Here is a 27,879-nt window from a genome sequence, read left to right as displayed (position 1 = left end):
TTTAAATTAACACATGCAATGCGTCGCACAAAATCAAAGGGGTTCCTGATGGCGAAAATCGATTTTTCTGTAACATATGTTCATTCATCCACGCGTTATCCGTAAGAAAAGAAGAAATCCCAATGGCGCGTATGTTCATTCGTCTCTCGTATTGAATGTGTTAATCAAGAGAACATTGAAATAAAATGAAACGAACGAGATGAAAATAAAACAAATGAAATAAATTATATCTTATACTTACTCTAATATTCTTAACACTTAAATTGTAAACGTGGGTATGCCGTGTTCTATTTTGATCAAGTTGAGTTCATCGCAAGATGGTAGATAAAAAATCTTTCTCTTCCCCCGCGTAAAAAAGTTATTTGGCAAAAGTTTTACGATAACCTTAATTTAGAACGTTTGTTAGTTAGTTTGTAAGTACCAACTACTGAAAAATGCATCGGACATGAAAGACCCACGTTTACGCTTTATGAACACCGTAAAAACGTTTACGGTCCAAGGGTTAATTAATATTAATATTTATTCGTCTATTAAAACAAGTGCTTGGTCCGGCTCGTTTATCATAATACGTTTGTTTTCATTAACTTAAAGCAAAAAATCACGCAGAAGTATCGCAGTTACATAAAAGAAAGTGTCCTGAAAATTCGAATACAGGTCAAAAGCGAGCATCGCCCTGCAGTCAGTCATTGACACGATTCGAACACGTGTTGGTCGCATTGGTCGAATGTCGTATTTAGTCGTGTGCTTACACAGGTCCATACGGACGTCGTATCGTAGCACGATGAGAGTCGCGTTGGGCTTAACATTGCCACGACATACCTGTATATCATACAGGACATCGGGCGTCGATCGCGGAAACCTGGCCGGCGTCGATTATTGCGTTAGTCGAACGGAAATTAATCGGTCGGTCGCGACCGCTTTTCGCCTCCGATGTATCGAGTTCGCGTGATTCGTTCTTTCGGCGGGGCGCGTCCGTTTTATGCGATACGCCATCACCCCGCGCAGCTATGATAAATACCGTCGCCTGATTTTCATACAACCGACATTCCACCCTCCTCTCCAAAATGCTGTGGAAAATTTACGAGAAATCGTGGATTCGACGGATTCCAGGATTTATGGAGATTATATTTAGTTATTGAATTCGTTTCGGTGCGCTCGGCTCGTTGTAAACGCGTCAGCTCTTTATTCGATCGACTCAGTGTGAGGATACGTTTCGATCGTATTTCTCTTTGATTCGCTGTTTGAAGTGGTGGAGCGTTTCGTTTTGATAAGCATTTTAAAATATGAATAGCGTTCTCTTTGTGTTTACGTGCCATTTTCGCGGACTGAATATATCAAGGAATTTAAGATTCTTCGGTGTCATCAAAAAATTAGAAACACATGCGGAAATTTCAATTTTTTAACTACAATGGTAAATGGTAGATTGTTCTCGCCCGTCCCAATTATTACTGAACGTAAATCTGGAAAATTATACATACGTTGCAATTATTTAATTTATATAGATAATGTATTATGCCAGAGTATGTTTCATGGAAAAATATTCCGGTGTTCGTTTGTACATTCGGGTGTACAGGTACATTCAAATTCTTAACATGCATGTGAATAACGCTTTGATTCCTAATAACCTCTGTCACTATAAAAAAACGCTAATTTTGCTAAAAAGATAAAAAAATATCGAAATTTTCCAGTAGTCCCAATTCGACGATCGTTTGCTCTGCATAGATTTGATCGGGGATTTTAAAAACGAACTCCACGTTATTTCTCGTTATTTAATACGTAGGCGGAAATTTCATGAGAGTTCGAAATATTTCTCGTCGAGCGATCGCTTTTATTTTGACCAGTACATTTATTAAGACCGAAAATCTGCCGTTTAGCCGTCCGATAGTTTTACCCGATTGCCGAGTAAGCACGTTCTGTGAATTCCGCTAATTGCTGCGCTGATTGGCGGAAATCCAACGTGTCCAGCCGTACAGAGTGAATGCTGGTCATTAACGCGTTTAAAAGTCCTCGAAATGTTCGAGTTCTACTGATACTCGTCTTCCGGCGCGAGTCGAGATTCCGAAATGTCTAGCACGATCGTCGGATCGCGTGCAGAATTCGAATTCGAATTCGAATTCGACTTCGAGGAATTCTTTCCACGACGTCCTATTTTTCGAAATATAATTAAAATTTCACTTTGTCGGTGGCAGTTCCGCTACGTCGAAGCTCCGCTCGTTAATTCGATCCCTTTTCCTTTAGAATGTTACCCGGCGTTTCCGCCTTCAAAACGTCGTTTCCCCGTGAATATTAACGCCGACCTCTATTTCTCTCGCCCCACTTCGTTCTTTACCCTTCTACTCGGGTCATTTCAATGCGAGACACCCATCCACGACGGTGTCGTTTGTATAGCAATTTAATTAAGTAAAGCTTTAACACAGATATCTGCTTTCCCGACTAATGAAAAATATAAATTAAGTCGCTTTAATAACAGCGCTGCACTCGGAGAAGGAATAACGAGCCGGTAAAGTATCGTCATCATTCGTGCATCGTCCCCCGTCTTCCTATCACTTGATGCGAAAACGAGGGAAAAGAGCTCGTTTTGTCGTTTGCAATCACTTACACTTAAGATTCGATCTTTGATCCTTTTAATTAAAACACGAACGACAATGGAGGAAATTAAAACTTGTCGAAAGATTGAGAAGGAATCGCAGATTTCTTGGAAAGATATCGACAAACAGGTTTTATCAGAATTTCAGTGGAGTAGGTTGGGCATTAGTCAGACCTCGTCGAGATTCTACAATTCGACGTTTGTGTTCGTTGGCGTTCTATGCTAAGGGAATCGCTCGATCTTAGAAAAATTCTACTCGCTATCGAAGGCACTCCAACGTCTACTCCTTGTCCATTATACGTACAGTTGAAATGCTGTAGAATTTTTGCGCCGTTCCGTGAAATCGATTTCGATTTTTCGAGGGCCAAGACGAGCCACGCGGTACTCTGTATTGAAATCGAAAGGACCGTTGGAAACTTTACAATTTTTCCTGAGCAGACGATAAACGTTGCACTTTGGTCAACGTTCCGTATATTTTCCGTTGAATGCATGTTGCTTTATCGGTTCTTCGATTCGGTAAGCTGAAATAAATCGAAAATGGAAGAACGCCGCAGCGACAGCGTTCCTGTCGAATATGCAACGATCAAAATGCATGAGAGAGAGCGAGAGCGAGAGAGAGAGAGAGAGAGAGAGAGAGAGAGAGAGAATCAACAGTAAAGATCGATCGCATTTTAATATTACCAACTTGTGCTTTTTATATTGAATAACTTTCTTTCAAAAAAAAAGACCAAATTTAACAATATTTTACATTGTAGATAATTTATAATTTAGAAACCATGGAGTTTTCTATCGAATGAAAGTCTCGTATAAAATATTTACTTCTATATTATATGTACTTATGTACAGAATTGACGTGTAATACCGATTAATTCTCCATGTTCGAGCTTTTTATAGAAACTTTGAACTGGAAATTTTTATAGAAACAAGATGTAGAATAATTCCGAACAACATCGTTAAGCTTCCCATAGGCTGCAAATACGTTTCTATTTCAATCGTTTTGTAACAATCTGAATAAACATCAATCAGATAAACAACCAAGTACGTAAACTACGTTTTTGTAAGAGAAAAAGAAATAAGAATCGTCAGATCATTTTCTTCTCTGTCAGAAACATCTATCGCTATTTACCCATCGAGTAAAAGATTTTCTTACTTCTTGGCCACGGTGAAGCGCGTAATCGCCTTAAACGAATCTTAGACCGACGAAACGCGAACGTTCTTGTCTCATGAAAATTTCACGTGAGCAGTGCGCGGACGTCGTCAAGTTCTAGATCCGACAGAGATCTTTACCGGGCGACAAAGTGTCACGGTGTTCTCCCGATCGAATAACCGTGTTTTCTCGAATCCTCCGGCCGTTCGAAGGAAGGAGACGCGATTATTCGAAGGTAGCGAGGTGAGCACGGCAGAAGAAGGTTAAAGGAGAAACGATCGAGTCGCAATTCAAACGGAATCCTGAAGCTCGAATACGGCGTAATCGAGACGAGGCACGCGTTATCGATTGATCTCTCGAAGGCAAGCTGGATCCGTTCACGAAAAAAGAAACGGTTGGACCTAAGGTGTATCTAACAATGCTCGGGAACTACCTACATAGATGTTATCCTGTTCGAAGAATCGGTAAATCCTTGCTTAACGACGATCGACTTAGAAGACTTTATAGTTTCCTCCACTTTTCTCCCTGTAACACGTTTTCTTCCAGCCCCCAGGGAGGCTTACTCACCGTTCTTCTCTTTCCACCTTTTCCTCCCCCTCAAGTAATCCGTGATACATTAGCCGACGTAAAAAAAAATAACGAGTTTTACGTTTTTACCATCGCTTCTCCAGTGTTGTCCGGAACTTTAATAGGTATATCAACCTTGAGTTTTATTAAATGTATTAGGCTTACGACCGTACGGGGTTAGAAAGTTATCCTTGGAGAACGAAAATTATTCCACTGTTTCTGATAAACGATTATTCACAGCGAAAGATCGTTATAAATAAATAAGAGACGTATTCTAATTGAAATACTGTTATCTTCGATAACATAGCACGTATATACATACATACATTTATATATATATACATATATATACATACATTTAGTGAAATTTAAAAATTCTGAACTGTATTGAAATATTTTTGTAGAAGCAAAATGTGCAACGCAAAACCATCTCATCGAATTGTTTAATTTCCTCCAAAATTTCTCTGTCCCATCATCGTGACGTTTGACGAAAAAAGAAACGAAAATGAAATACTAAATACCTTACGTGACGATCTTGTTTCCAATTGCACCTACTTTGCCGCATTCGCCGATTGTCTCGGCCAGACTGCGTTATTTTATTGGAGCGTTCTCTCGACAGGTCGCGACGGCTAGCTGAAAATCTTTCTTGAACAAAGGTGTCGGCGGGGCTTGGTTGTCCCAGGAGGTCGAACGGTAGCTGGCAACCTGTCAGAATTCATTAACTCTGTCGCTTGTATCGTGTTTTTCCCTTTCCACGAGGAAACATGGTTCCCGGGACGGGACCGTTGCACGATTCGCAAAACTCGGTTGGAAGTTGGTAAACCGGCGTCGCGGTGGTTCGCGAAAAACCATCTGCGATAATTCTGTCTAGTTGGTTGACGACGCGTAAAGGATCCCGTGGGATCGTCGGATAGAAGATCGGTTAAAGAAACTGGCAAGTTGGAAAGGAAGACAAAAAAAAGGCCAGGGAGAAAGGCTGACTGGTTGGACGAATGGAAAGGAATGAGCAGTTGGGGGAAAGAGGAGTGGGATCGCGAAGAAGGAAACGGAATAAAATTTGCATCCGAAAATCCTTTCGTTCGGCTCGACCCCCTCGCGTATCCTTGGTCTGTTTCTCTTCTGTCTTGTCTGGCTTCATCCCGCGGTAGGGCTAGGAACGTCGGCTCGTCTGCATACGACGTAATGACGGTGCTCGACATCCCGTGAACGGAAGAAGGAAAGTCCATTGGACGGAAGCCGGGCTCGCTTCCGCATCGTAGAGCCTGTTTCGTGTCCCGTAGGCTTGTTTGCCTTGCACGGGCTATCGAACCGACACAAAAGCTACAACAGGCATCACTCTAGTTTGGGTCTACTCTGTGGAACCTATTCACCGATATCGTTTCTGTCCCCTTTCTTTTCTTTATCGTGTTTGCGCACCTTGTTTTCGATCCGAGTTTATAACAGCTAGATCGAATGAATCGATGGACAGATTGGAATTTGATCGACGATTTCGGAACTGAGAGTCCGCTTTACGATTTTTTCGTAATTTATCTTATATTTAAATCAGTGGCATTCACTGCTGTAATACTGTGTCGAGTGCAACACACCGAAATATTATATGTGGCGCGAAGAAAGTATATTTCATGATTTATACAGATGATTCTATATTTTTGGTATTAGAGTGTATAGATAAGTGAATAAAATATGACCCACGAAGACTTTATTAATTAATTTTCAAGTTCAAGATCATCTTCATGGTATAAATTCTTAAATGAAATTCTATCAAACCAGAGTCACGATCTACACTTTTATCAAGCCTGGTACATGATTTACCGTTGCACTTAATTATTTTTCTTGAAGAATCGAAGTTCAAGTTATAATTGAAACTAAGTTTTCTTACAGGTATAACGTATCTTTGTCGAGATGGAAACAAAATTCGTACCACAAATGCGATTCGATGTTATTCGAAACGTTGAGGATATTAGAAGTAGGATATCAAAGCGTGGAATATGGCGGAAGTTCGCGCGACTGAATTTCTTTCTTTGAAAATGCCCTTCTTCCGTTTAAATGGGCAATTTAAGTACCTAACGATCCGCTGAAACATTGAAAACGGCTTTTTGCGAATGCGTCGGAGATCCGTCGGGTTAGACGACGAGTCTTGTGTGCGGAATTAAATTAAAATTAAACAGGTTCTTTACTTGTAGGTAAAACTTAGCGTTCCAGAGGTCGGGAAAGGAAGTTTTTTGATATTCACAAATGGTTGCTCGCAAAGAGTACTTGTTAGGTGAATTGCTCGAGAAATTGTTCACAATCCGACGATTCTCATAGAACTACGCCATGTTGTACCAGGAAGTAGATTCGGTTATGTTATTCTAAAGGCAATTCAGACTTCCCGGAGTATAATTCAATAGAAATTTGAGTGTACCGGAGTGACCGGAAACGACGTTTATTTTTAACGTTTATTAGATAGGGCGTCTAATAAATTCGATTCTTCGCCAGATAACGATGTTGACCCAGTTTTATTTTACATCAGCGTTTCACCTTTCCTTAGCTTTTTCCCATAGTTGGTATTTCTCCATTTATCGCACGATACAATGGTACAAAGCGTAGGTGAGTAATAGGGCATTTCAATGCGACGTTGTTTATTTAAAATTTATTGCGATAGCGCATTAACAGAAAACTTATACCAACTCGTAATTTAATACACTGCGTTTTTGGTCTGTGATAAATTACCTTCCTTTGAATCATTTAATCGTTCTTAGAATCAATTTACATGATTTACTCAAAATAGAAACTCGTAACGCACACCTGAGAGAGAGAGAGAGAGAGAGAGAGAGAGAGCGAGAGAGAGAGAGAGAGAGAGAGAGAACTTTCTGGTTAAAGGATTTTAGAATTTAAATGAGTAACTGTTGAAGGAAAAGGAAAATGAAAAGCTGAGAGCTCAAGACAGGACATCGTTACAGGTTGCAACATCGGATCCCAGCGTTTTTAAAATTCAAATACGCAATTGTGGAAAATAAAGAATGAGAAAAGCGAATTTATCCTGGTTTTCAAATCGACGTTGGATCGCCTTCCAGAATCCAACTAAAACGTTATGAGAAGTGAAATATACACAAACGTCTATAAGCCAAAGTCAAGAGAATTCATTATACATCGCGAACTCAGACTTCAAACGTCGAAAAATTCAAGTAATATAAGGAGAGCAAACCTTGTTAACTCAGCTCGGAAATTCCTTGACTATCGAATTAAAAAATTGACGACCTTGGCATCTAAATATTCCACCGTTGTGTATAAAGGGATTTGCAAAATTCACTCGAGAGATCATTTCAACTCGCAAAGCGGAAATTTTTCAAAAAAAACGAGCAGTTTTTCGCGGTGTCGTTTAACAACAACGGTGTCACAGTTCAACGAACTATCGCAATGTTGTGTCACTTTAACAACGCACGGTTTACGGTTGCGTGTAATTCGATCTTTTCCACGCTCGTTATTGGCTAACGATCGATAGTTGCGAACAATTAGAGTGAGAGTAAGGGGAAGCGAAGAATATCAACTGAATGATCTCTCGATAATATTTTTCTTTCTTTATTTTTTTTTCGTGTTTTAATCGAACGAGTTTCGTTGCTCTATATTTTCCGTTGGTTTTGCCTGATCTCAACCTACCGACAACAAATCACTTTCGTCGGAAATGGGGAGAACGTACAACCTAATTCTAAACGCGTGGCCACGTGATCGGCTATTCAAAGCGTCCGATCTCGAAGTTCCATTATAGGTTTCGGGTACATGCATACCACCATATCTTACAACCTCAATACAGGACGTAACACTTGTTTCTGACGGCTTTACGAGCCTCTTCGTATTCTATAGCTATATATCAGATAGTACACGGGGTTGGCCTCGCATCCTTGAAATGTTACACGGAAAACAAAGACGTGTTCTTCCCCGCTCGTGTGATATTGAACTTTGCCATCATATATTTATATCAGATAAATTGCCCCGACTTTTCCCATTTCGCCTGTATCGTATAAACGGTAAAAGCAGAAATTTGGTCTTATTTCTTTTCCGAGTTGCTTCGGATGATTGAAATAAAATTATTACTGTACTAATTTATGTGTTCCATGTGGATTTTCTTTTTGATACGTAAATTAAATCAAATAGCTATCTTTCGGTAATTATGTCTAGAACTAGCAGAGTAAACCAAATCGATAATTATGATTTTGTCTAGTTTTATAAATTTACAACGTGCTGCATACCTTGTAATTTTAATAATCTGTTGAATTATTTTTCTTATCATTACTCATTTTATATTCATTTCTTTAGAACAAGTTTCATACTTCCGTTTCCAAGAGTTCTAATATTAATCAGCGATATATTTCCCTCACTTTCTCCAATTATTTGTTATTTCTCTATTTTGTATTCATTTTTCATTGTCACCTTTCATTGTTTAGCGTTTTGAATTGAATCCTCGAAAAATGCACCACTTACGAAATAATCTGGCACATGTACAACACTACTGATTAAACCAATGCGGTAATTTAACTCCTAGAAATGTAACTACAATAACTAAAATTTAATTACTAGTTCTGATATTATTATTTCCTAGTTTCATTGAAGGCTTTGCTCACGTGTCTGTCACTGACGCACAGTTTCTACTTACATCGTGAATATCCAAAAGTTAAGGCGCATTCAATTAGCGCGAGGCAAATCCGTGTTGCGTAAATACAGGCTTAATGCATCACATGCCGTTTTAATACCACTATAATGTTGCCAGATTAAAGTTGTACCGCTACTAATTATTTCTAGCCCTTGCAGACTATAGCCGGATTGTTTAGAACGCGGCCTTCCTTTCGCTCGTACAACCGTTCTACCCACTCGGACTACATACGTACATAGTTGTACACGGTCCGGGAACTTCCTACATAGGACGACGCGGTCGGAATAACTAGGAGTTTCAAACGAATCCCAGGGACGCTTAGTGCACAAATCTATAGCATAGGGGAAAAGGTCGTAGACGAAGTTAAACGACAGAAGTGTACGCCTAGCGGATGCTGACGGCAATTGAATTCGGTAAATGACAGAGTCTTCCGTTTTGATCTTTCGATTAATATTTTATAATGGAACATTGTACTACAGGAATGATTCGATCGCAATCACGTTTTCATTCATTAAATATAAAATCAAACGTATAAACCTACATTTATCGATAATAAAATAAGGGTGACATTTCTGTCTTTTTTCATCTTTCGCACGACTCACACAAAATTCTCTAATTTTTTAAACATACCTGAGTCATAAAGCAGTCCTTTGAAAAATCTCGCGCACACATTCTTGAAAGAACGTAACACATACGGACATTACTTTCCCATCGAACAAATAATTTTTCTCTTTGAATAGACAAACTTTCCTGAAACTTTAACAAAATCCGTATATTAACTCGTATTGCGGAATAATTTCTACGTGCTTTTTTCGACGGATTCAAGAGTAGATCAAGGCGATAGCCGCGTGAATCAGGAGCATTCAGCCTCGAGGGCTAAAGGTGTGCAAAAATAGTGTTGTAACTGAATGCTTGAGATCATATATCTCTTAGGAATGCCCACGTCGAATGAATCACATAGGGAAATACAGAGAGAGAGAGAGAGAATATGCGAATGTGAGAATAAATAGTCGTAGGAAATACGTATACCAGTGTTTTTCCGAGCATACAATGTATCTAAATCACATTATATTATTATTCAAATATAATATTTCTCGCCTTTCATATTCTACGTGTCAGGTCTATCTATAATGTAATCCAACATTTCTAAAGTATGAAAGAATGTTAGTATGTACACGGATTAAATTCGTTTGTATATTTGATAAATCAAATAAACTGGGATGTATACATTCTTTCATATCTGATAAATCAAATGAATGTAAATGTGTACATTCGTGATGCGAAATTTTTGTTTGGACGCCGTAGAAGCAAACCGACGTTAGGATGTCCGCAAGATATGTCAGACGTTAATGTAGCAACGCGAAGCGCATTTGCAACGCCGGTTGTCGTCCATCATCGTCTACACGCGTGAGTTGTGTAAGCTGCGCGTTCGTGTAAAGCAATTGCCATTACACGGTCTCTTAACGTTTTCTCCAGGAACGATCGTGTTCATTAATAACGAAGGCGCAATTAAAATTTTATAGCCGACGAAGTTACATTAATGAATTATTCATGCGGGACACGCGTGATTCTGTGTCTACGTATACTTTGTAAGATTTCTTGTACACGATTTTAAAGCTGGCTCTGACCTACATCGGGGTGAAAAGTTCAATATCCTTGAAATAAAAGCAATCTCGAAGCGTGAATAATATTCCACGTTTTTTTAGCGAATACGACTGTGGAATCATTTTTCTCAAAGTTACGATAAAAATATATTATGTGAAATTGATTTTAAATCCAAATAACGTGAAATAAATTCTCAAAAAGAAAAACATTTCTATGTAAATATCAACTTTATTTGTTCATTTATTGTTAGATAAATCGATCATTGATTCGTTGGAATGTACGGTAAAGCTAACTACGATTTTCTCTTTCAATTAACAATAATTACAAAGCGTATGATTTGACCAAGCGCAAACGAATGCTATTAATGCTATTTAACAACATGACATTTAATTGAATCCAATGATGTAGAAGTCGGTCGAGCTTTATATGGCACACAACGACCCGTCCGATCCTCATTCGTGCAGATAGGGGACCTATAGAACCTTATCCGACACGATGGCAACTCGTAGGGCCTGATTTAATGCGAATAGAGCATGATTGGATTCCATTCCATACAGACTCGATTGGATCTTATTCAACGCCGATAAGATTCGATTGAATCACATCCGATACAATAAGGTTCGATTGAAATATGTTTGATACCTTCATCGATAAATCATTTGGCAGATGTTTCAAAAGATTAGAAAAATATTCCTGTTATAATCCAGAAGCGTTAAGCGAAACTCAAATCTATTGTTTTCGCGTCTGACCTACTACGGTACTATTCTACTGTGGCTGCCCGTTTCAATGATATACCGGTAGATCTGTGTCAAGAAATTATCGTAGAATTTAGAACTGTGAATCGATACATAATCTTTTTAAGATTTAAACACATTTAAGTTTCATTTAGTTAAACAGAGTCGAATCAAATTTCGTTGCGGTGAGATTATGGTTGCATTTGCTACTTCACATAGGCAATGTGAATTGAAGCGGGAGCTTGGCAGTTCTACCGATTTCAAAGAGAAACGATCAAGTTCTGGAAGACCGAATGTCAGGTCGAATTGTACCTGTTTCAAAGAGTTTCGATTGTCCTCTGTAACATCGGAGGATACCTAGTCGAATTCCACTGTCGTTCCATTGTGCTCGAATCACCTTATGATAAATTCAACCACCGGTTTCATCGATAAAATACAAATATGAAACATTGTCTTTGAAAGAATATCTTAATCCGTTTATTAACTGATCGTTTATCTCTTTATACGGTTTTAACGTCAGCTACTATAATAATTTGAATTCCAAGACTTTTACAGAGATATAAATCGTATTAATGTCAATACGTCGACTTATATTACCAACAGGTTTGAAACGTTTGTCAGTGACGTTTCTGTGGCGTCTGCAGAGGATTAACAGGGATTATACTATGCGCAGGTTATCGGCGAGAACACTCACCACCTTTCGGCCATCACGATGCCAGGAACGTGCTCGATGACCGATGCGGTCAGAATCGTCGACAGTTAGTGATGAGGAGGAGCAGGTTGTCGGCTCGCCGATGGCTCAGGTCACCAGCAATATGCCAGTTCTCGAACCCAAGCGGGATCTGGGTCCTTCACGAGGACTTCTGATCGGCGTTTTCCTCCTGCTGTCCCTGCCACGGTGTCGCTGCTTCGACTTGGGTAGGTCAAAAGTTCAACATGTTCTTATAATATAAATTATGTTTCGTTTTTAGTAAGGCAGTTCATTCAGGATGTTATTTCGTTCAAATATTGTTTTACTATAGTAATTTTGATCTGTCAAGTATATATTGCATTGAAAATGATCAATATTTTATTTTTGACATGAATAATAGCTTCCTATTTGATCGTAAAAATTAGTATCACTTTCTTTTTTCTAGAAATGAATTTTCACCGTTTAATATAATTCTATTTAGTAGCATGTAGCAGTAAAGAATTGAAATCTGCAACTGTGATTCCGAAAGATAATTTAATGGAATAATGTAACTCATAAAGTGTTCCATTCTCGGGAGAAATGGATTACATATGGGTTACATATTTCATAAAACAGAAATCAATATAGAAAGTGATAATTTAAAAACACTTTTAAATTCTTCTATGAATAAATTCTATCTCTTCTGCAATAACCGTAACAATAGAAAATGTTCGTGTCAATTCGAATATCAATTCCTAAGTAGCTCCTCGTAATACGAGAGACGTCTCATTCATTCTTTTTGGTAATATGATTACATAAATATCCTCATCCAATAAACGTCATCAGACACATACAATCATGCCCGGTTCATAAGAGCGTAAAAAATACTTGATATCACGGGGGGTTAGATGCTTCTATAATTCACTGGTTGAGCCGTAGTTCAGCAGCAGGTGTGGCCACGATGACCGCCGTTAAAGCGATTTCGACTGGCTGGAAAGGAGAAGATTCTCACACGAACGGGACACGGTCAACAGCCCACGTCCGTGGCTGTAGTCTGTCGTGGAAAACGTATACCCGGTGTCGTCTAACTCATGGTTCGCGCGGGTCATTTCGCCAGATAAAGGAGGAGAAGGTGAAACGAAGGAAAAATATTGTTCCATTTGTGCGGCGACTATTCCACGAAAATGAATTTACCTTAGTTTTGTCTTTCCCGTTGTCTTCCAACGTAATATCGCCGGATGCTAAAGCGGAGAAAAATTATTCTGGAATTTTTTTCTCCCTTTGTTCTCGCGCGTATACACACACGGGAAAACACACTATGCGGCGAGGTTAAAGTGGGGATGAGGGGTAAGCTACGCGACATGCAGCGCCTCCAGGGATTCTGCACGGATTTCTTTTCCCTTGATACGATACGACAGAGATAGAACGAGTACAAGCATAAGAAAGAGAGAGAGAGAGAGAGAAAGAGAGAGAGAGATACAGCTTGCCCGAAAGTCGGGCTGTAAAATTTAAATTTTTCTACTATGCGCATTGGCAGCAACGAGATGGAAGCAAGCCGGAAGCGAGTGCCACTTTGGCCAAGGTAATATACAATTACTACGGCGTGTTGCACGCGCCAACGAGATATGTACGTAGTCGAATGCGATTCTTGGATGCGACACGGACCGCACGAAAATTTTATTGATTTAGCATATTTTCCCGGCATTCAGCCTGGAAATTGGAGGAAAATTACACGTGTACACACGCGGCTGTAACCGCGCGTTATGGAGTCCGCGAGATGAATTTGTAAAGAGGAACGAGGAACGTTTTCCGTAGCATGCGATGTTAGCGCACCGTTTATTCGTTAACTGCGATCTTCGTGTTTCTTATTTTCGCGTATGGCTTGTTGTTTCAAACGTTTTTATCATCCCTCGAAAATGTCGCGCAAAACGCTCTGTTTTCCGTGAGAATTTGCTGTTCTGGCGTCCCATTCGCGATGAACTTTTTTGATTTTTTAATTTACATTTACGATACATTACCATCAAGTTGCAACGTGCTTGTGTTGAGAAAATCAGAAATGACGGTAAAATACGTGAGAATGTAAATGGAGAGATATCTGAATAAATCTTCAGGTAAACAATTCTACCCTCAAATTACGTATACATACGTGCGATGTCTAGAACTGTTCAGAATGAACCCCGTCGTTATTCAGAAAGATTAATATTCATTATTTTTCTCCGAGGCCAGGAAGTCGGCCGCAATGGAACTACGCACTCAGTTTCTATTGTACGACCGCAAATGAAATGTCAACGGCACGATGAATTAACAATACTATCTAATAACTGCTCAGACGCAGGCGAGCAGGCATACGGCATTGTGCCGATTCATTCGCTCGTGCTATACGCATCCAATGTCTCTTATTGCGTATCACTTACCCGTGATGTGTTTGTACATATTAATTATCATCAACGAAGAAAGTACAGTGGCTACAAACAATATTTGCGCACACCGGTATTTTCCAATGAAATGTTTCTTCATCAGGTACTACATTTTATTTTTGTACCTAGTAGAAAATTCTCCTAGCGATACGTAAATACTACGATAAATACAACGGTGTACAGATACTTTCCGTGGTAATTATATATCGTTCATAATACCTGTGAATTGTCTCCTCCTTTATGCCTTTTCTTCTCTTTTGTTCTATCAGTTTACATGTCGAAGAAAAATCGATCCCACCTCCCTTTCTTTCCTCGCTCTTGAGATTTTTGTATTTCAATTAGCCAGGTTATTTGCATCGAAGGCAGAGAAAACTAGTTGGTTCCCTTTTCAGATGGAATTAATTAACGCCAAATATAATCAAGGCAACGCGCAGAGGTGGCTGCCGATCGATGGGTTTCGGTATTCATGAGTCAATAGGCCATATTATAAAACGGCTCGGGAAGAAAAATGGCGTCAAGGGGCGATCTTTCAAATTGCAAATTGATTAGCGCTTTTCTGGTACGCGAAAACGGTAACCGGTTGTATTTTATCGCTCCATGCGTCGCGTCGAATTTATTTTATTGAATCGGGCACTCGTTTTTCCGCCAACTAGTTTAATTAATACGCTTGAACAACGATGAACAATGAGCCCGCTTAAGGATTGGCAGTTTAATTCAAACGAAACTTGAATTATGAACGAACGTTTCGGTGCTTGGCTTTCCGTGTACATTCGAAATAGAAACAATCCTTTCCCGTTGAATTTTCTGCCAAAGAAGATTATCAACCGACAAGCAAGATATTATTCTCCTCGTATTATTGTCTAGAAGCAGACACGTTTTCTTGAGATACATGCGCATGATACAGTTGCGATTCTGTTACGAGCTTCGTAGTTAAGGAGTCCTCTTTGTCCGACTAACCATCAAATGAAAATAATCTGAATTGTACTGCGATAATAAATTGTATTGTCAGCTAAGAATATAACGAATGTACTCATAAATAGGAAGTATAAAGAACGATGGGGTTTGAAATGAATTTTAAATGACGCTATTCAATATTAGAAAATTAATCACTAGTAATAGTTTTATTATAATTTTATCGCATCAATCGATCCCTTTGTCTCTGTTATTTTTACAATTAATTAATATTATTTGCGTAATTACTTACCTAACCTCGGATACTAGGTTTCAGAAGGAATCCGTCAGCCGTGTAACCAAGTCTAATTGGTGGTTATGTAGCAAAGCATAGAGCTATTTTCCTTCCTCAGCCTTACGGAAACGAACAGAAACACGTGTCAGTTGCAAATGACAGTTGCTTAGAATATCAGACACCTATAGATCAACTAATATTCCTATTAATTAAGATCTTTCTCCAAACAACCTGTACAAACCATTAGGTACGCGAAATTGTGATCGTAAGAACAATGAACATACGTGTCTCAAACTACGCCAAGAATATATATACACAAATACCCGTATCTTCCTCTGTACGTTTATGCCACTGACAGATCGTTGCAAACCTTCTCCGGTTCGAATGCTCTCGCAACGAGTCTGTCAGATCCGGAAGTTCCGTGCAATTTTTGGCCAAGAGAGCACCTGCGCGAGGTTCGTGGAACCGCGAACTACACAGTCGGTCTGTTTGCCGCGAGTTCGATAATTACAGCACGGCTCATCTAGTGGCGCAGTTTGCCCCAGTAATGGATGCTGCATAAAGAGGCGCAGTCGGTATTCTGGAAAGCGCGATCGAAGTTAGACTGACGCCAGGATGGCGACAGTTCTAAGGATTGAATTGCAAAGAGAACTAGGCCGTGCCTATCTGACAAAGTACAGTTTGCACGGCGTAGACGGGCATGCATATTGGCAAGCCGGGGAACAATGGGCGAGCGTGTCGCACGGCAAATGTTTTATTCCAGTGAGCAATTATGTCAGTGTACTTAGAGTTTCCAACGCGTGTGCTCGTCAATGCGCCTCGTCGGGCAACTTCCCCTCTGTGAAGTATACGTTACTCCCATGAAGTTAATTTACCGCGTAGTTTTCATTATCTTTTCTTCCAAACGTTTTAATTTTCGTTCAACACCGCCGTAGCTACCTTTTCCTGTGAGAAACGACTCGTTGCTATTATTTCGGTAGAGCGAAAGTTTCGTTAAAAGTTTTGGATTTAAACGTAATTTCGGGATCGTCGATTTGTCAATGGATTTGTCTATGTAGCTGATAGTGAATAGTTTCAAGGGGAGAACTGGATCCGACGAGAGGTGAATTCAAATTAACGTAAAAGCAATTATTAGTTCGGCGTGGGATTTTAAGTTAACAGGGTACGCTAGCGAGAACTGTTGGTTTATTGTGCCTGGTCGATGTTGAGCGTTTATCGAAAGGAGTTCGTTCTGATTGTGTTTTGGAAATGATTGTTGAACGTGAGGAACTGCAAACAATCTCCCTGGAAATTGTCCTAAACAGAGCTCGGTGAATCAGTCACGTACTCCCCTGTTAACTGCTTCGCCATATCGACTTGCGTTCTTGCTTAGGCACTATTTAATCGTTCACCCAGATCTATTCATAGAACGTTCTCGATTTTACTATTCCGTTTGTTTTATCATTCTGCAGAACATAATACGCCGTTAACTTTGTAAGAAATGATATCGAAATCATCGATATTAAGCAAAATTTTACCCGCGCGCGGTAATATTTGAATATCGAAGGTAGATTCGCACAATGCGTAAGTCATAATATAAAAATTTGGAATTTTTGTCATCTAATTATCGTATAGTTAACAGAATTGAATTTTTCTATTCTAAACTAATAACAAGGAGAAGATCCAAATTGAAACTGGTGTTTATAACTCCGTTTTTCGCAAAGCCAACGTTCGACTTTCTCGAAAAAGAAATCTTATTTTCGTAAATTTATCTAGCATTGGAAGTTGACAAATAATTTCGAATTCCAAGGAGAATCGAAAAGCACGATTTTCGCGATTGGCGTTATTCTATGCATTGTAATTTACAGAATCGACCAGCATAGCTCTTATTTTTAAGATGGAACTCTGAAAATCGATTTTCATAATCCTAATCATAACACGAATTAATCGTTTCAATCGTAAAATCAAAGTTTTCTGATGTACAGAGATAAAGCGTATTAGCGCAACAAGCGAGAACTCGCTCGATGTACTACGTTTTAAGGAAAACAAGTTCGCTCAGCAACGTCTTACACGAAACTGTGATTCGTGCGCAAAGTCGGAAAACCAGTCTATTCTGTTTGTATGTATAAGACAATATATATACATACAAAACAGAACGGTGATGCAGGCGAGTTTGTAGAATTTGGAGATGTAAGAAGCCAGGACGAAGTTTCGTCGTAGTAACACCGAGTCACCAACATGAACAGAAACTAACTGTATTACTGGTACGCATGACAATCGCAGTTGGTAGAATATCAACTCAAGTTGCGCGATTGCGACTTTCCAGCGACCCACATTTTGCAACTTCATCGTTCGTTAAGTCATTTTCCTGAGCAACAACTTTCTTCTAAGCATAGTCGGCTACGTTTGTTTTATCGTCGTTGCAATATCCTCTATTCGAAAAATCATAAGCTTCGCGGCTATTTCCAGTTCAATATCTTTACGAATATTCGAAACTTCGAAACGTTCAAATACCAATCAAAACGAAACAAACATATTTCACTATTCGATGCGATAGAACATTGTATTTTTAAATAAATTAAATCAAATTTGTATTTTTAAATAAAACGAATAAAAGCAAACTTTCGTCCGTTATAACGCTGCTTGGCAAAAATCATTGCTAGCGTGTTGGATCTCCCAGGATGCTAGCCAATCCCACGTCCGCTGCATTCTGCAGTTTTGAAACTTTCCAGCGTAACAGCAGTGTCGTGGCTTAAGTGAACCGGCACGATATAGGCTGTCTCGTGCTACGTCACTATGTATTGAACAATTTATTACAGTTGGTTATCTTCGCATAGTTGTACGATCTCTCGTACATGCTATCATTTGTCCGCCAAACGTTTACCCGATAAAGTCACGTAATTTTTACTCGAACAGAGATCAAAGAAAAGATTGAATCTTTTTAAAGAAAGGATAGCTTCAATCGATAAATATGAAATTAGGATGGTGCAAGATATTTGTGTCAGGTTATGGTTTTGTTTTATCGCCGCTAGTATTTTCGTTCCTTTCGTTTATCGTGGTCAACTGGCAAACTTTTACGGGGAAGGGAACGAGGAAGGAAGTTCGATCGCAGTTTGTCCGTGAACGCCGATTGGGTTCCTTGTGTGCACACAACGAAGTCACATGCCGGTGGCGACTTCTGTTCCCGTGGATTTCGTTGGAGAATTTTCACACGGACCCGTAACCATGCCACTGCAAGCTGTACGTACATGTATTTTGCGGTAACGTGGCATTTTCCAAATGAATTCGAAATTCCCGGTGTAAATTCGAGCGTATAAAACAAATTATACGGGCGATCTATTAAAATCAATGCGACGATTGAAAACAGTTTGTTTGTCATCAGTCAAGTTTTAATTAGCTAGCTAAATAACAAAATACGTTAAATGCGCGCTCGACCCGTGGAAAAGCGTATTTTCTCGTGATTGTTCGTTCAAGTCTAGTTTATGCAGAGTTCCAACCTGAAAATTGCCACCCGTTTCTCATTCATTAACGTTTAATTTTGCGCACGACCAATCCAACCCCACTCTGCTTAATATAAAGCGGCCCATAGTTGACAAAGCGCGCGCGAATAGATATTGAGTTCTGACTAACGCCGTTTCGAATCCTTTCAGGACAATGTACCGCGGCACTGGGCATGGAGAATGGCGAAATCCCCGATGAAGATATATCGGCCAGTTCTATGTACGATCCCAGTCTTGGTCCGAAACATGCCAGGTAAGTGAACAATGATATCGCGAAATGCTCGACTGCAGTTAAGTCGGCCATTTTGATTTAGCGCTATAGTTTCTAGCTTTGTTGAATGCATGCGAGTGCTGCTTGATTGCAATTAATCGATACGAAGGATCTGTTGCTTGAAATTCAAATTCCTTACTAAAACAAGGTATTAAACCAGACGAATACATTGGTTTTCTTTATCGAACGTTTTAACCAAAAGTTACTCTCCCATTCGTCTTAACGATTTGCAGGGAAAAAAAAGAAAAATAATACAAGATTAAGAGGTAGAAGATACGAACCTAAAAAAGTTGTACGATTGTATCACAGAATCGGCTTTTAATTCTCGACCGTTAAAGAGACACGGAGTATCGGTTTGCCAGAAGTTAAAGAAGTAAGTACTTACGTTGAACATCGGCCAACTGGTTGGTTTAATCAACTTTGCCCAACTCTCATCCCTCTTTTTTCTCGGTTGTAGGATTAGGTAACGATTCTTTTCTTCTCGCGATACACTAACCTAACTACGTTATCTCGACGATAGAACATTTTTTTCTTTTCGCAATATGTAACGATACGTTTGCTCAACACGCTGCAATACACATATAACGTGTGTTGGATAGCGGTGAGCGTTTAACTCGGTCGAGTATGTAAACGCAGCGGGTCGTTTCCGACGCGGTGGATATAAATCTCGAGCGTTGGAATGATTAAGCTCGATAATTCGACGTCTGCGGCTCGGAGGTTAAGCCCTCTAATTGCGTCCAGATTCTTTCTGTTTCGCATTCTGGATCGCGTGACGCGCACGAACGTTTCAACAACGCGGCTGCCGGCTGGTATTTAGCGAGTCCACTAGGCGGCTCGGTTTTATTTCTTATTACAACGGCGAGATTAAAATCTCTAGGCTGCCCGGGGCAGCTAGAAGCATCCCGTGCCTTGGCTCGGCTGGCATTAAAATGTTAAATAGCACATGGCCTGCAAAGCACGCTTATAAAATCCTGTTATCGAGAGCCAGAACGAGTATCAGATAACGAGATGCGAGAACGTAGCTAATAAACTGTAAATATCGAATTAATCGCTAATCGATAAGAAGGAAAAAAACGGCCAAGAAAAAGAAAAACGAGGGAAAGTGTTCGAGCGAAAGGATAGGTTCGAATCGATCCTTTTTCACGGTATGAAAGTCGCGAGTAACTTCGTTGGAAGAAAAATCGCGAGGTCAGATTAACCTTGATACACTCGGAAGCCGAGTGTCTATCGTTTGTCAAAAAGAGGAATCGTCTTCCTGACATTTTTACCAGCGATATTACGATCCTGATTCGTTGCGAGCGTCGGACGGCTGACAGCCAAATCGATTCGGCACATTTACGAACCGAGGCAATTTATGAGGGTCGCTAGAAACGCACCGCGGATATCACCGACCCATGTCTGTTAATAATGCGCCTCGACATGCTCCGTTTCGTGACGTTAGAAATAATATTGGAAGAGGCGCGATTTCGCTCTACTCTTTGCTCTTTATTCACTTTATTAACGGTTCGATTTGGAACCGAAATAGAGCCTTTAACGTCGATGATTCTTTTCGAGCGTTTAAATCGCTCGCCGTTAAAGTTGAGAACGATTTAGTAGTACATTATCTGCAATTGGATCATCAGTAATTGTAATTACGCTAAGATACATTATTCAGAAAGATACAGAAACTTTCTTTAAACTATAATATACACGTATCTAAAAAATTTCTAATTTTATCAAAATAAATACAAGTTAGAATTCAGATTATTAAACCAATTATAAACTTTCAAACAAAAATATAAATTTCGTGACACAAAATACGGCATGCATTTACAGAAAAAATGAAACAGTGTCCAATTAAGTAAATCGCAGTCCTCTTGTACAATAATATTTCTTTCTTCCTGATTTCGGCGCTATTTCACACAGCTAAGTAAGACAGAAAGCAACTTATGTACTCGATGAACTCGTTTAGGATCCGTGTACAGGCAGAGAGGGCAGTAGTTTGGTCGTTTCGAGCGAGTTTGCAGGTGCATAGAGCAGGCACGAGCCCGGTTCGATGTAACGGAGGATAGAATCGAGGGAACGAGTGGGTGTTGTAGGGGCGCAGGGGGAGGAACTGGGTAGGGTGAACTCGACCCCTACAAATTACCTCCAATTTCGTGTAAATTCCTCGTTCCTGCGTCAGCATAATACCTGTATTAGGACGGCCAGCTCGGGCTCTTAGGCGGCAATAAATCTGTATTAGGGCGAGGCGTTGCTCCTCTTAGCAAAAGGGGTACAACGCCCCTGGGCCTGGCTAATTTTTCACCACCACGTTTCGTCTACGACCAGCTGTCTGGTAAGATCTCGCCCTAAATACAATTCGTCGGGCAGTGAAAGAGAGACAAAGAGAAAGAGAAAAAGTGTGAGCAATCGTCGTTCTCTCGATACATTGTCCTCGTTTCGATTTTCACCTCTCTCCAACCGTGACTTCGTGCGACGACGAATTAGCCAACAGTGGCCGCTAATTAGACCGCAATCGTGGAGCTCTAATTCGCTTCTGATTGTACCGCGTCATCCCGTTAATCTTCGCGTGGAATTCCCAGAATCAAGATTCAATTTGAGTTTCCGTATATTCGTTGGTCGAACAACTGCTGTGAAGAGAGAGAGAAGAATAGAGGAACTCGTGGAAGATTTTGCCATCGTGAGGGATGAAAGCTGGAAATTCGAAACGACACGATATCCACTGCTGTGAGTAAGGGTTCGGTGACTGTGCCTGCTTACGTTTATCGCGATACACGCGCGTTATCTCGCCGAGATTGACGATAAGCTCGAACGTGCCACGCTAACGTACGATTATAATTATAGATGGAAGATACGTTTCCATTAGGAGGTTCAACCGTGTATTGCGGTGTAAGATCAACCGCGTTGCAGGATACCTTTGACTCACGAGTTAATTTATCGGTACGACTGCGTTTTTGATGGCGAATAAGTTCATCTGATTTCACGTGTTAGATTAATGCCAGTTATTACCCCATAATTTACGAAGTTTCCTCCTGGGAGTAGCTTTATTACGTTAATAGCTACATGTCGTCGTATTATTTCTTCATGGCTCTATTCCTATTACTTTGTTGTGAAAAAATGACTACAAGAAATAATTACTTGCTTATGAACGTTTATGAGTTTCATAAATAATTCATATTTTCACCTTAAGTATACGTATTACATACAAAAGCGTCGTTCCGAATTGTTTGAGATAGAAACAACGTAGCTTTTATACGTTGTTTGTATTACAAACGTCGTCGTTTGTTAGAAATTCAGGGAAAGCAATCTACTCAATTTCTCGAAGGAACAACACAATTTTTGCGGGAGGTTCTGAAACTTTAAGCAGCCCACCGCTGGGCGCAAACCTGGCTTTTGTCTTCCGTAACAAACAATGTCGCGTTTCGTTCGAGCGTTACAACTCTGACCTATATCCGGCTTTGTGCCGGGCGTTCTCGATTTTCCAGCGTGAAATATGCACTGCATTTCCATCGTATTGTTACCGCACAAAGGTCCGGCTAGCGTGGGAAGCGACGGTTTTTGTAATCGGCTAAAAAAATGTTTATCGAAAGGAAGCGCGAAAAAGAAACGTATTTGTCGTCCACTCGCTGTGTAAACCATTTTATACTGTCCTGTCGTGGCCACTCTGGTTTCGCCTATTTCCACACAATGTATCGAGTGGAATTCCTCTGTCAACGAAGACAAAACGCTGTCCTCTAAAATTAATTCGAACATTGTGTTTTTTAATCCTCGACCTTCCACCAGTTCCCGAATGTCAAAACTCTCAAAGTGAAATGTGAACGAAAATGTCATTGTTATTTGTGAAAGCTTAAATTTAACGCTATAATGGCCGGTAATGCCGCAGTGTCGTTAGATGGCCGCTAATACTACACTTGTGTCACGTGTTATTTACCTATTTATGCGTTTCTTTAAATATTCATTACCTTCATTTTACTTTTCAAATTGCAATCGATGAATTTTCTTATGAATATAGCGAGAATTACATTTTAAGAATTCTTAACCTGGAAATTATACTTAGGTGAAATTAGGTCGACATAGTCTTAATGTTATACACGTTCGTTATCCTCTAATATTAATATTGTATTTAATTTTTATATAAAAAAAGAAATATATTTCTTATAGAATCTCTTATTACACGAAATTGTAAATGCCAGGAAGAAAGGATAGTCATCCTTGATCACGATTAGAACAGTCATCAAGCTAAACTAGGAAACCTGCCAAGATTTCCTTGATACCACTCCCAGAAAGAGCGTGCGAATCGTTGGGGCAGAATCACGTGAAGTAAACTCAGAGAACGGGATACAAGAAGGCTAACGGGGTTACATCGCGAGGACACTCGTTCATTGGGAAAAAACGAAGATCGATAATGGCTTACGGGAGTGGATGAGCATCTGTACGTGCTAGGGAAAAAGTTTTCGTTTCCGTGGCCGAGCTAGTGTCCGTTCGTATCGTTTTAGAACTGGCACGAGACGGAGGGGCGCACGAAGGAAGAGTCTCGAAAGGCGAGTCGAAGCCAAGTGGGAGAAAGCTACGGTAAAAACGCCAATGATAGAGAGAAGGAGCAGAATGACGAGTTGGAGGAAATAAAAGAAAAAAAGCAGACTGAGAACCAAGTAGGTAGGAAAAAAGGGAGGTGGGAGCCAAGCATGACAGGCCAAAATCTTCGACAGAGGGAGCACGGGGTGAAAAGGCGGAATCACGCAGACATAAAACGTCCTACGGCGTTACGTGCGCTTTCAGCGGTCGAAGCCAACGAAAAATGGTGGCCATATTCTCCCGACCTTCCAACCGGGGCTATCTTCCACTTTGTTACGATTCGAAAACCCCGCTGGCTCTGGTCCCTCTCTCGTTCTAGTGATTTATGAACCGACAACTACACCCTCCTTCCTTCGCCATTCGCCACGGCGTATCCCCCTTCCTTACATCCCCCTCTCCCTTGTATGTCGTAGTCTCCTCTTATTTTTTATTTTTCTACGTTTCGTATCGCCAGGTACGTACCGTGGTCCCGCGTGGCACGACGAGTCTCGATACGTCATATTATGCCCGAAGGAACCGTCTCCCCCTAATAGTCTCTTACACCCCCAGTCGTGACTGTTCGCGTGACGACGTTACACGGTCGCATAAATCTTGGCCAGCCGCGTGGACTGTGGCTGTGTATCGATGTAAACCACCGTCGGATTTTCTCTGGCTTCGAACTCGAGCGAAGCCTCGAACGGCTGACCGGTGCGGTTCCAGGGATTTCGGGGCCAAGATCGGCGAATTGTTTCGATAAACGAAATTTACGTGGCAGATGTGTGAAACAGCGCTCGCCCGTTCGAAATACCGGTTCATTCGCGGTCGTTGAACGCGATTTAGGGGGCCGTCGGTGTTGGCCCGAGAGTGAGCACTATTTGGGAAAGAGATTTTGGAAGCGTATGGTTATCGACCTTCCTAAATGGCTATACCATAAGAGCTTCTTGCAATGGTATATGATAATAGGAAGTTTCGAGCGAAAGGACGAAAATTTATCGACTAGCGCGTACACGACGATTTCTGTAAGCGTTAAAGTCAACTGTATAGTTTCGTGATTTTTACGGGTATTAATGGAACAGGATGGGACTGAGCTCGACGGAGATAGACGAAACAGTTGGAAATTTCTTAGCATCACGGTTTATAGCCGCCTGTAAAATTTGAATTCCACCCTCGCAAGTTTGTCCTGCTGATTCTTTAATGCGGCTTTTAAAAGTACCTGCAGATTGAAAATTTTATACCTAACGAAACTAGAACGAGATAGTCGCGCAACTTAACATCACGGAAAATTCCTTTCCGGAATCTACTCCGTTTCCTGCTTATTTTAAGAAATGTTATCTGGATCTGTCGACTAGAAATGTCTGACTATTCGACGAATCGGATGACTTGCTAACTTATGCATAATAGCAGTTTTACGATCGAAATAACCCGTCTTAACATTCCATAAAAGTAAACCGTGGAAGCTTTATATCTGGGTGATCAATCGGCAACCATTAAATCGGTCGACCCTTGAAAGTGCTTTATCCATGGAAGCCACCCGCCATCGGCCCGCTTATCCCGTTGAAACCTCTTTGTTTCCTGGCTCTCTACATCCGAGACGACTGGTTTCAACGCAGCGAGAGCTTCCCTTTATCCCAGAGCTGATTCGTTCCGAAAACTCGGTGAAATTCTTATCGTAATTGCACGGTCCTCGACACCGAATCGAGGTTACGCGTTCAACGACGCTCGTCAATTGAAACAAGGAAAATTGTTTGCAAATAATTGCGAATTATTTCCCCTTTCGTTCCAGGGTAATCGTACTTGATCGTCCTAAAATCGATCCTCGATAGCTAAGCGTGTCGAAGATTCGTCCAGGAGAAGCCCTTATCGACTGCAATCCGGTGATACTCGACGGCTCGTTCTCGATTTTCCTTTTGTTTCCCCCAGTTGGGATCTGACTGGCGACTCGTTCTATCGAACGCGAATCCTTCTTTCTTTCTTAAACCGTGCAAAACCACTCGACGCGCGGAATGATTCATTTCGAAGAGACGGTAAGAGCGGCCGTTTCAACCGAGATAACATCCAATCGCGCTTTAACAGCGACGTTCTGCCTTCGTTAAATTAACATACTCGTTAAGATGTAACTGGGTCGTCGACCACGGGGGTATAGCGAGACTGCGATAAGTTAGCTTGCGCTTTTTGCGCGACTGACGTGAAACGTCTTACGATTTTTCACGTGTCTCCGTCGAACCATGACGCTCGACAGTGGAAAATCCTTGGAGAATTCTATTCATTCCTTAGACAGTCTTTTTCTTATTTTTATCCATGTAAAGGGCCAACAAGGGGAACAGAAATTGAAAGTGGAATTTGAGACGGTTCTTTGGAATTTCTTATGTTTTTTTCTTTTTTTTTTTTGGAAAAGTTATGTTTAGAAAAAGTCCACGTTCTTGAGCTTCGATAACGGTGCTACGACGATCGTCGCGCGATCTCATGAACTATCATTTCGATGAACACGCCAAAGCAATCAAACATGTATCTACACACATATGTATATAGATTCTTATGCATCTGGCTTTTCACATGCTACATTCATCAGAACACGCAGTGTAGCCACAACTTTCCTGTTGACAAGTGCTAAATATGAAGCAAATCGTATATGCATTTAAAATTTACATCAATTGCGACTGTCTTCCAAAATTTATCGTTAAATTTAACAAATGGAACGAAGAAAAGATCGAAATCGGATGTAACAATTTATTTCGGAAAAAATGTCAACGTTCCATGTACGATGAAAAATTGTTCGAAACATTTGAATTGGAAGCACAAGAACGACACTACACGTGATACATATTCATGCGACAATCTTTGCCCACATCCCTATCCAGTTTCACGGGCCTCAAATATTGACGTACAGCTGGACAACAAGCTGCACTATCGACACGAAGTTTGATTTCGTAGCACTGAACTTCATAGAAAATTTTATCGAGTCGATATCCGAGTCGCTTTGACGGAAATCCACTATCTCACGAACGAAACGAGCGCGTTTCATCCTTCGAATTTCGGTATCTTTAACAATTCCGGAATGAATAGTGTCAGAGGCAACTTTATCGTCGGCATGCGAACGTTCGTTCTTTCAGACGGCGGATTAGAATTGAAAATCAGCCGAGGAGGAGCAGGAAATTCGCGTTTGCCGGAAGAAATGCGATCACGTGCCGCCCTAGGCTTACCAACTTTATGATCACCCCGTGCATAAACTTCGTACAAAGACCATGCTAGTACGCCCACATGCTTTTAGTTTTATTTAAGGTCACTGTCGTTCGTAGACGACAACTGGCCCGTTATTGAATATCGATACTTATCGTAAATCGCGCTGCCGATGTCCGCGTTCTTCTCCCGAGATTCTTCCGCGATTGAAAGAAGAAAGTCGACTATTCCACGTTTACGGGATACTTCTGCAAGTATGATGCACGAACGGCGCCTCGCCAATGCGTGGATTGTCTTTAAAGATTGTTTCTCCGATGTTGGAATCGCGATGCAGACTGTTTGCTAGCGATGATGTGTCTGCGGATCACGAGTTGTGCAGTAGAGTTTGATACTCTTAAACATTGTTTGATAAGTTTTATCTTATTACCTGTTGCAAGGCTGTACGAAGAAATATTACGAGTTTCAGCTATTTTTAGCTTTGACTTAAGAAATAAAGTGATCATAAAAAGTATTACGATGCACCCCTATATTCAAATGAAGTACGTTTTTTTTATCAGGTTCCATACGTTTCATCTTCATAGGATCACATCTTTGAAGTCGTATGAAAATATATATTCCGTTACGAAATTTAACATATTTGGATTTCATTAATTACTGTGTAAATGCTATAATTATACAATGGCGTTTCAATACTTCTCATAGCCACTGTATGAAGAATATGGAAAAATGTTTCAAAGACAGATAAATGGAATTGTGCTGACATTTGTTTTATTTAAGAAATAACTTTAGAAAGTAATATGAAAATTATACGTATATTTCAGTTTTCTAATGGAGATCTATATTTTTGATATCTATGTATATATACTCTCTTCT

At 40.3% G+C, this 27,879-nt stretch overlaps 1 protein-coding gene across 4 annotated transcripts in view; it reads left to right on the top strand.

Annotated features, from left to right (window-relative positions):
- Ddr (discoidin domain-containing receptor 2) overlaps window positions 1-27,879 on the top strand; it is a 214,975-nt gene that overhangs the window by 96,191 nt on the left and 90,905 nt on the right. For 2 of the 4 annotated variants that reach the window (XM_069122175.1, XM_069122149.1), the window contains exons 3-4: window positions 11,944-12,188; window positions 19,173-19,275. In XM_069122175.1, the coding sequence (XP_068978276.1) occupies window positions 12,008-12,188; window positions 19,173-19,275 (284 nt within the window). In that variant the 5' untranslated portion in view covers window positions 11,944-12,007. Of the gene's footprint in view, window positions 1-11,943; window positions 12,189-12,884; window positions 13,523-19,172; window positions 19,276-27,879 lie in introns of those variants that run through there. The other 2 variants (XM_069122157.1, XM_069122165.1) reach the window with 2 other exon arrangements.

The sequence above is a fragment of the Bombus flavifrons genome, chromosome 1 (assembly GCF_040668555.2).
Source record: "Bombus flavifrons isolate JBK064 chromosome 1, iyBomFlav1_principal, whole genome shotgun sequence".
In the NCBI taxonomy this organism is placed as follows: Eukaryota; Metazoa; Arthropoda; class Insecta; order Hymenoptera; family Apidae; genus Bombus; species Bombus flavifrons.
Note: the sequence above shows the minus strand (reverse complement) of the source record. Positions and strands in the feature narration are given on the sequence as shown.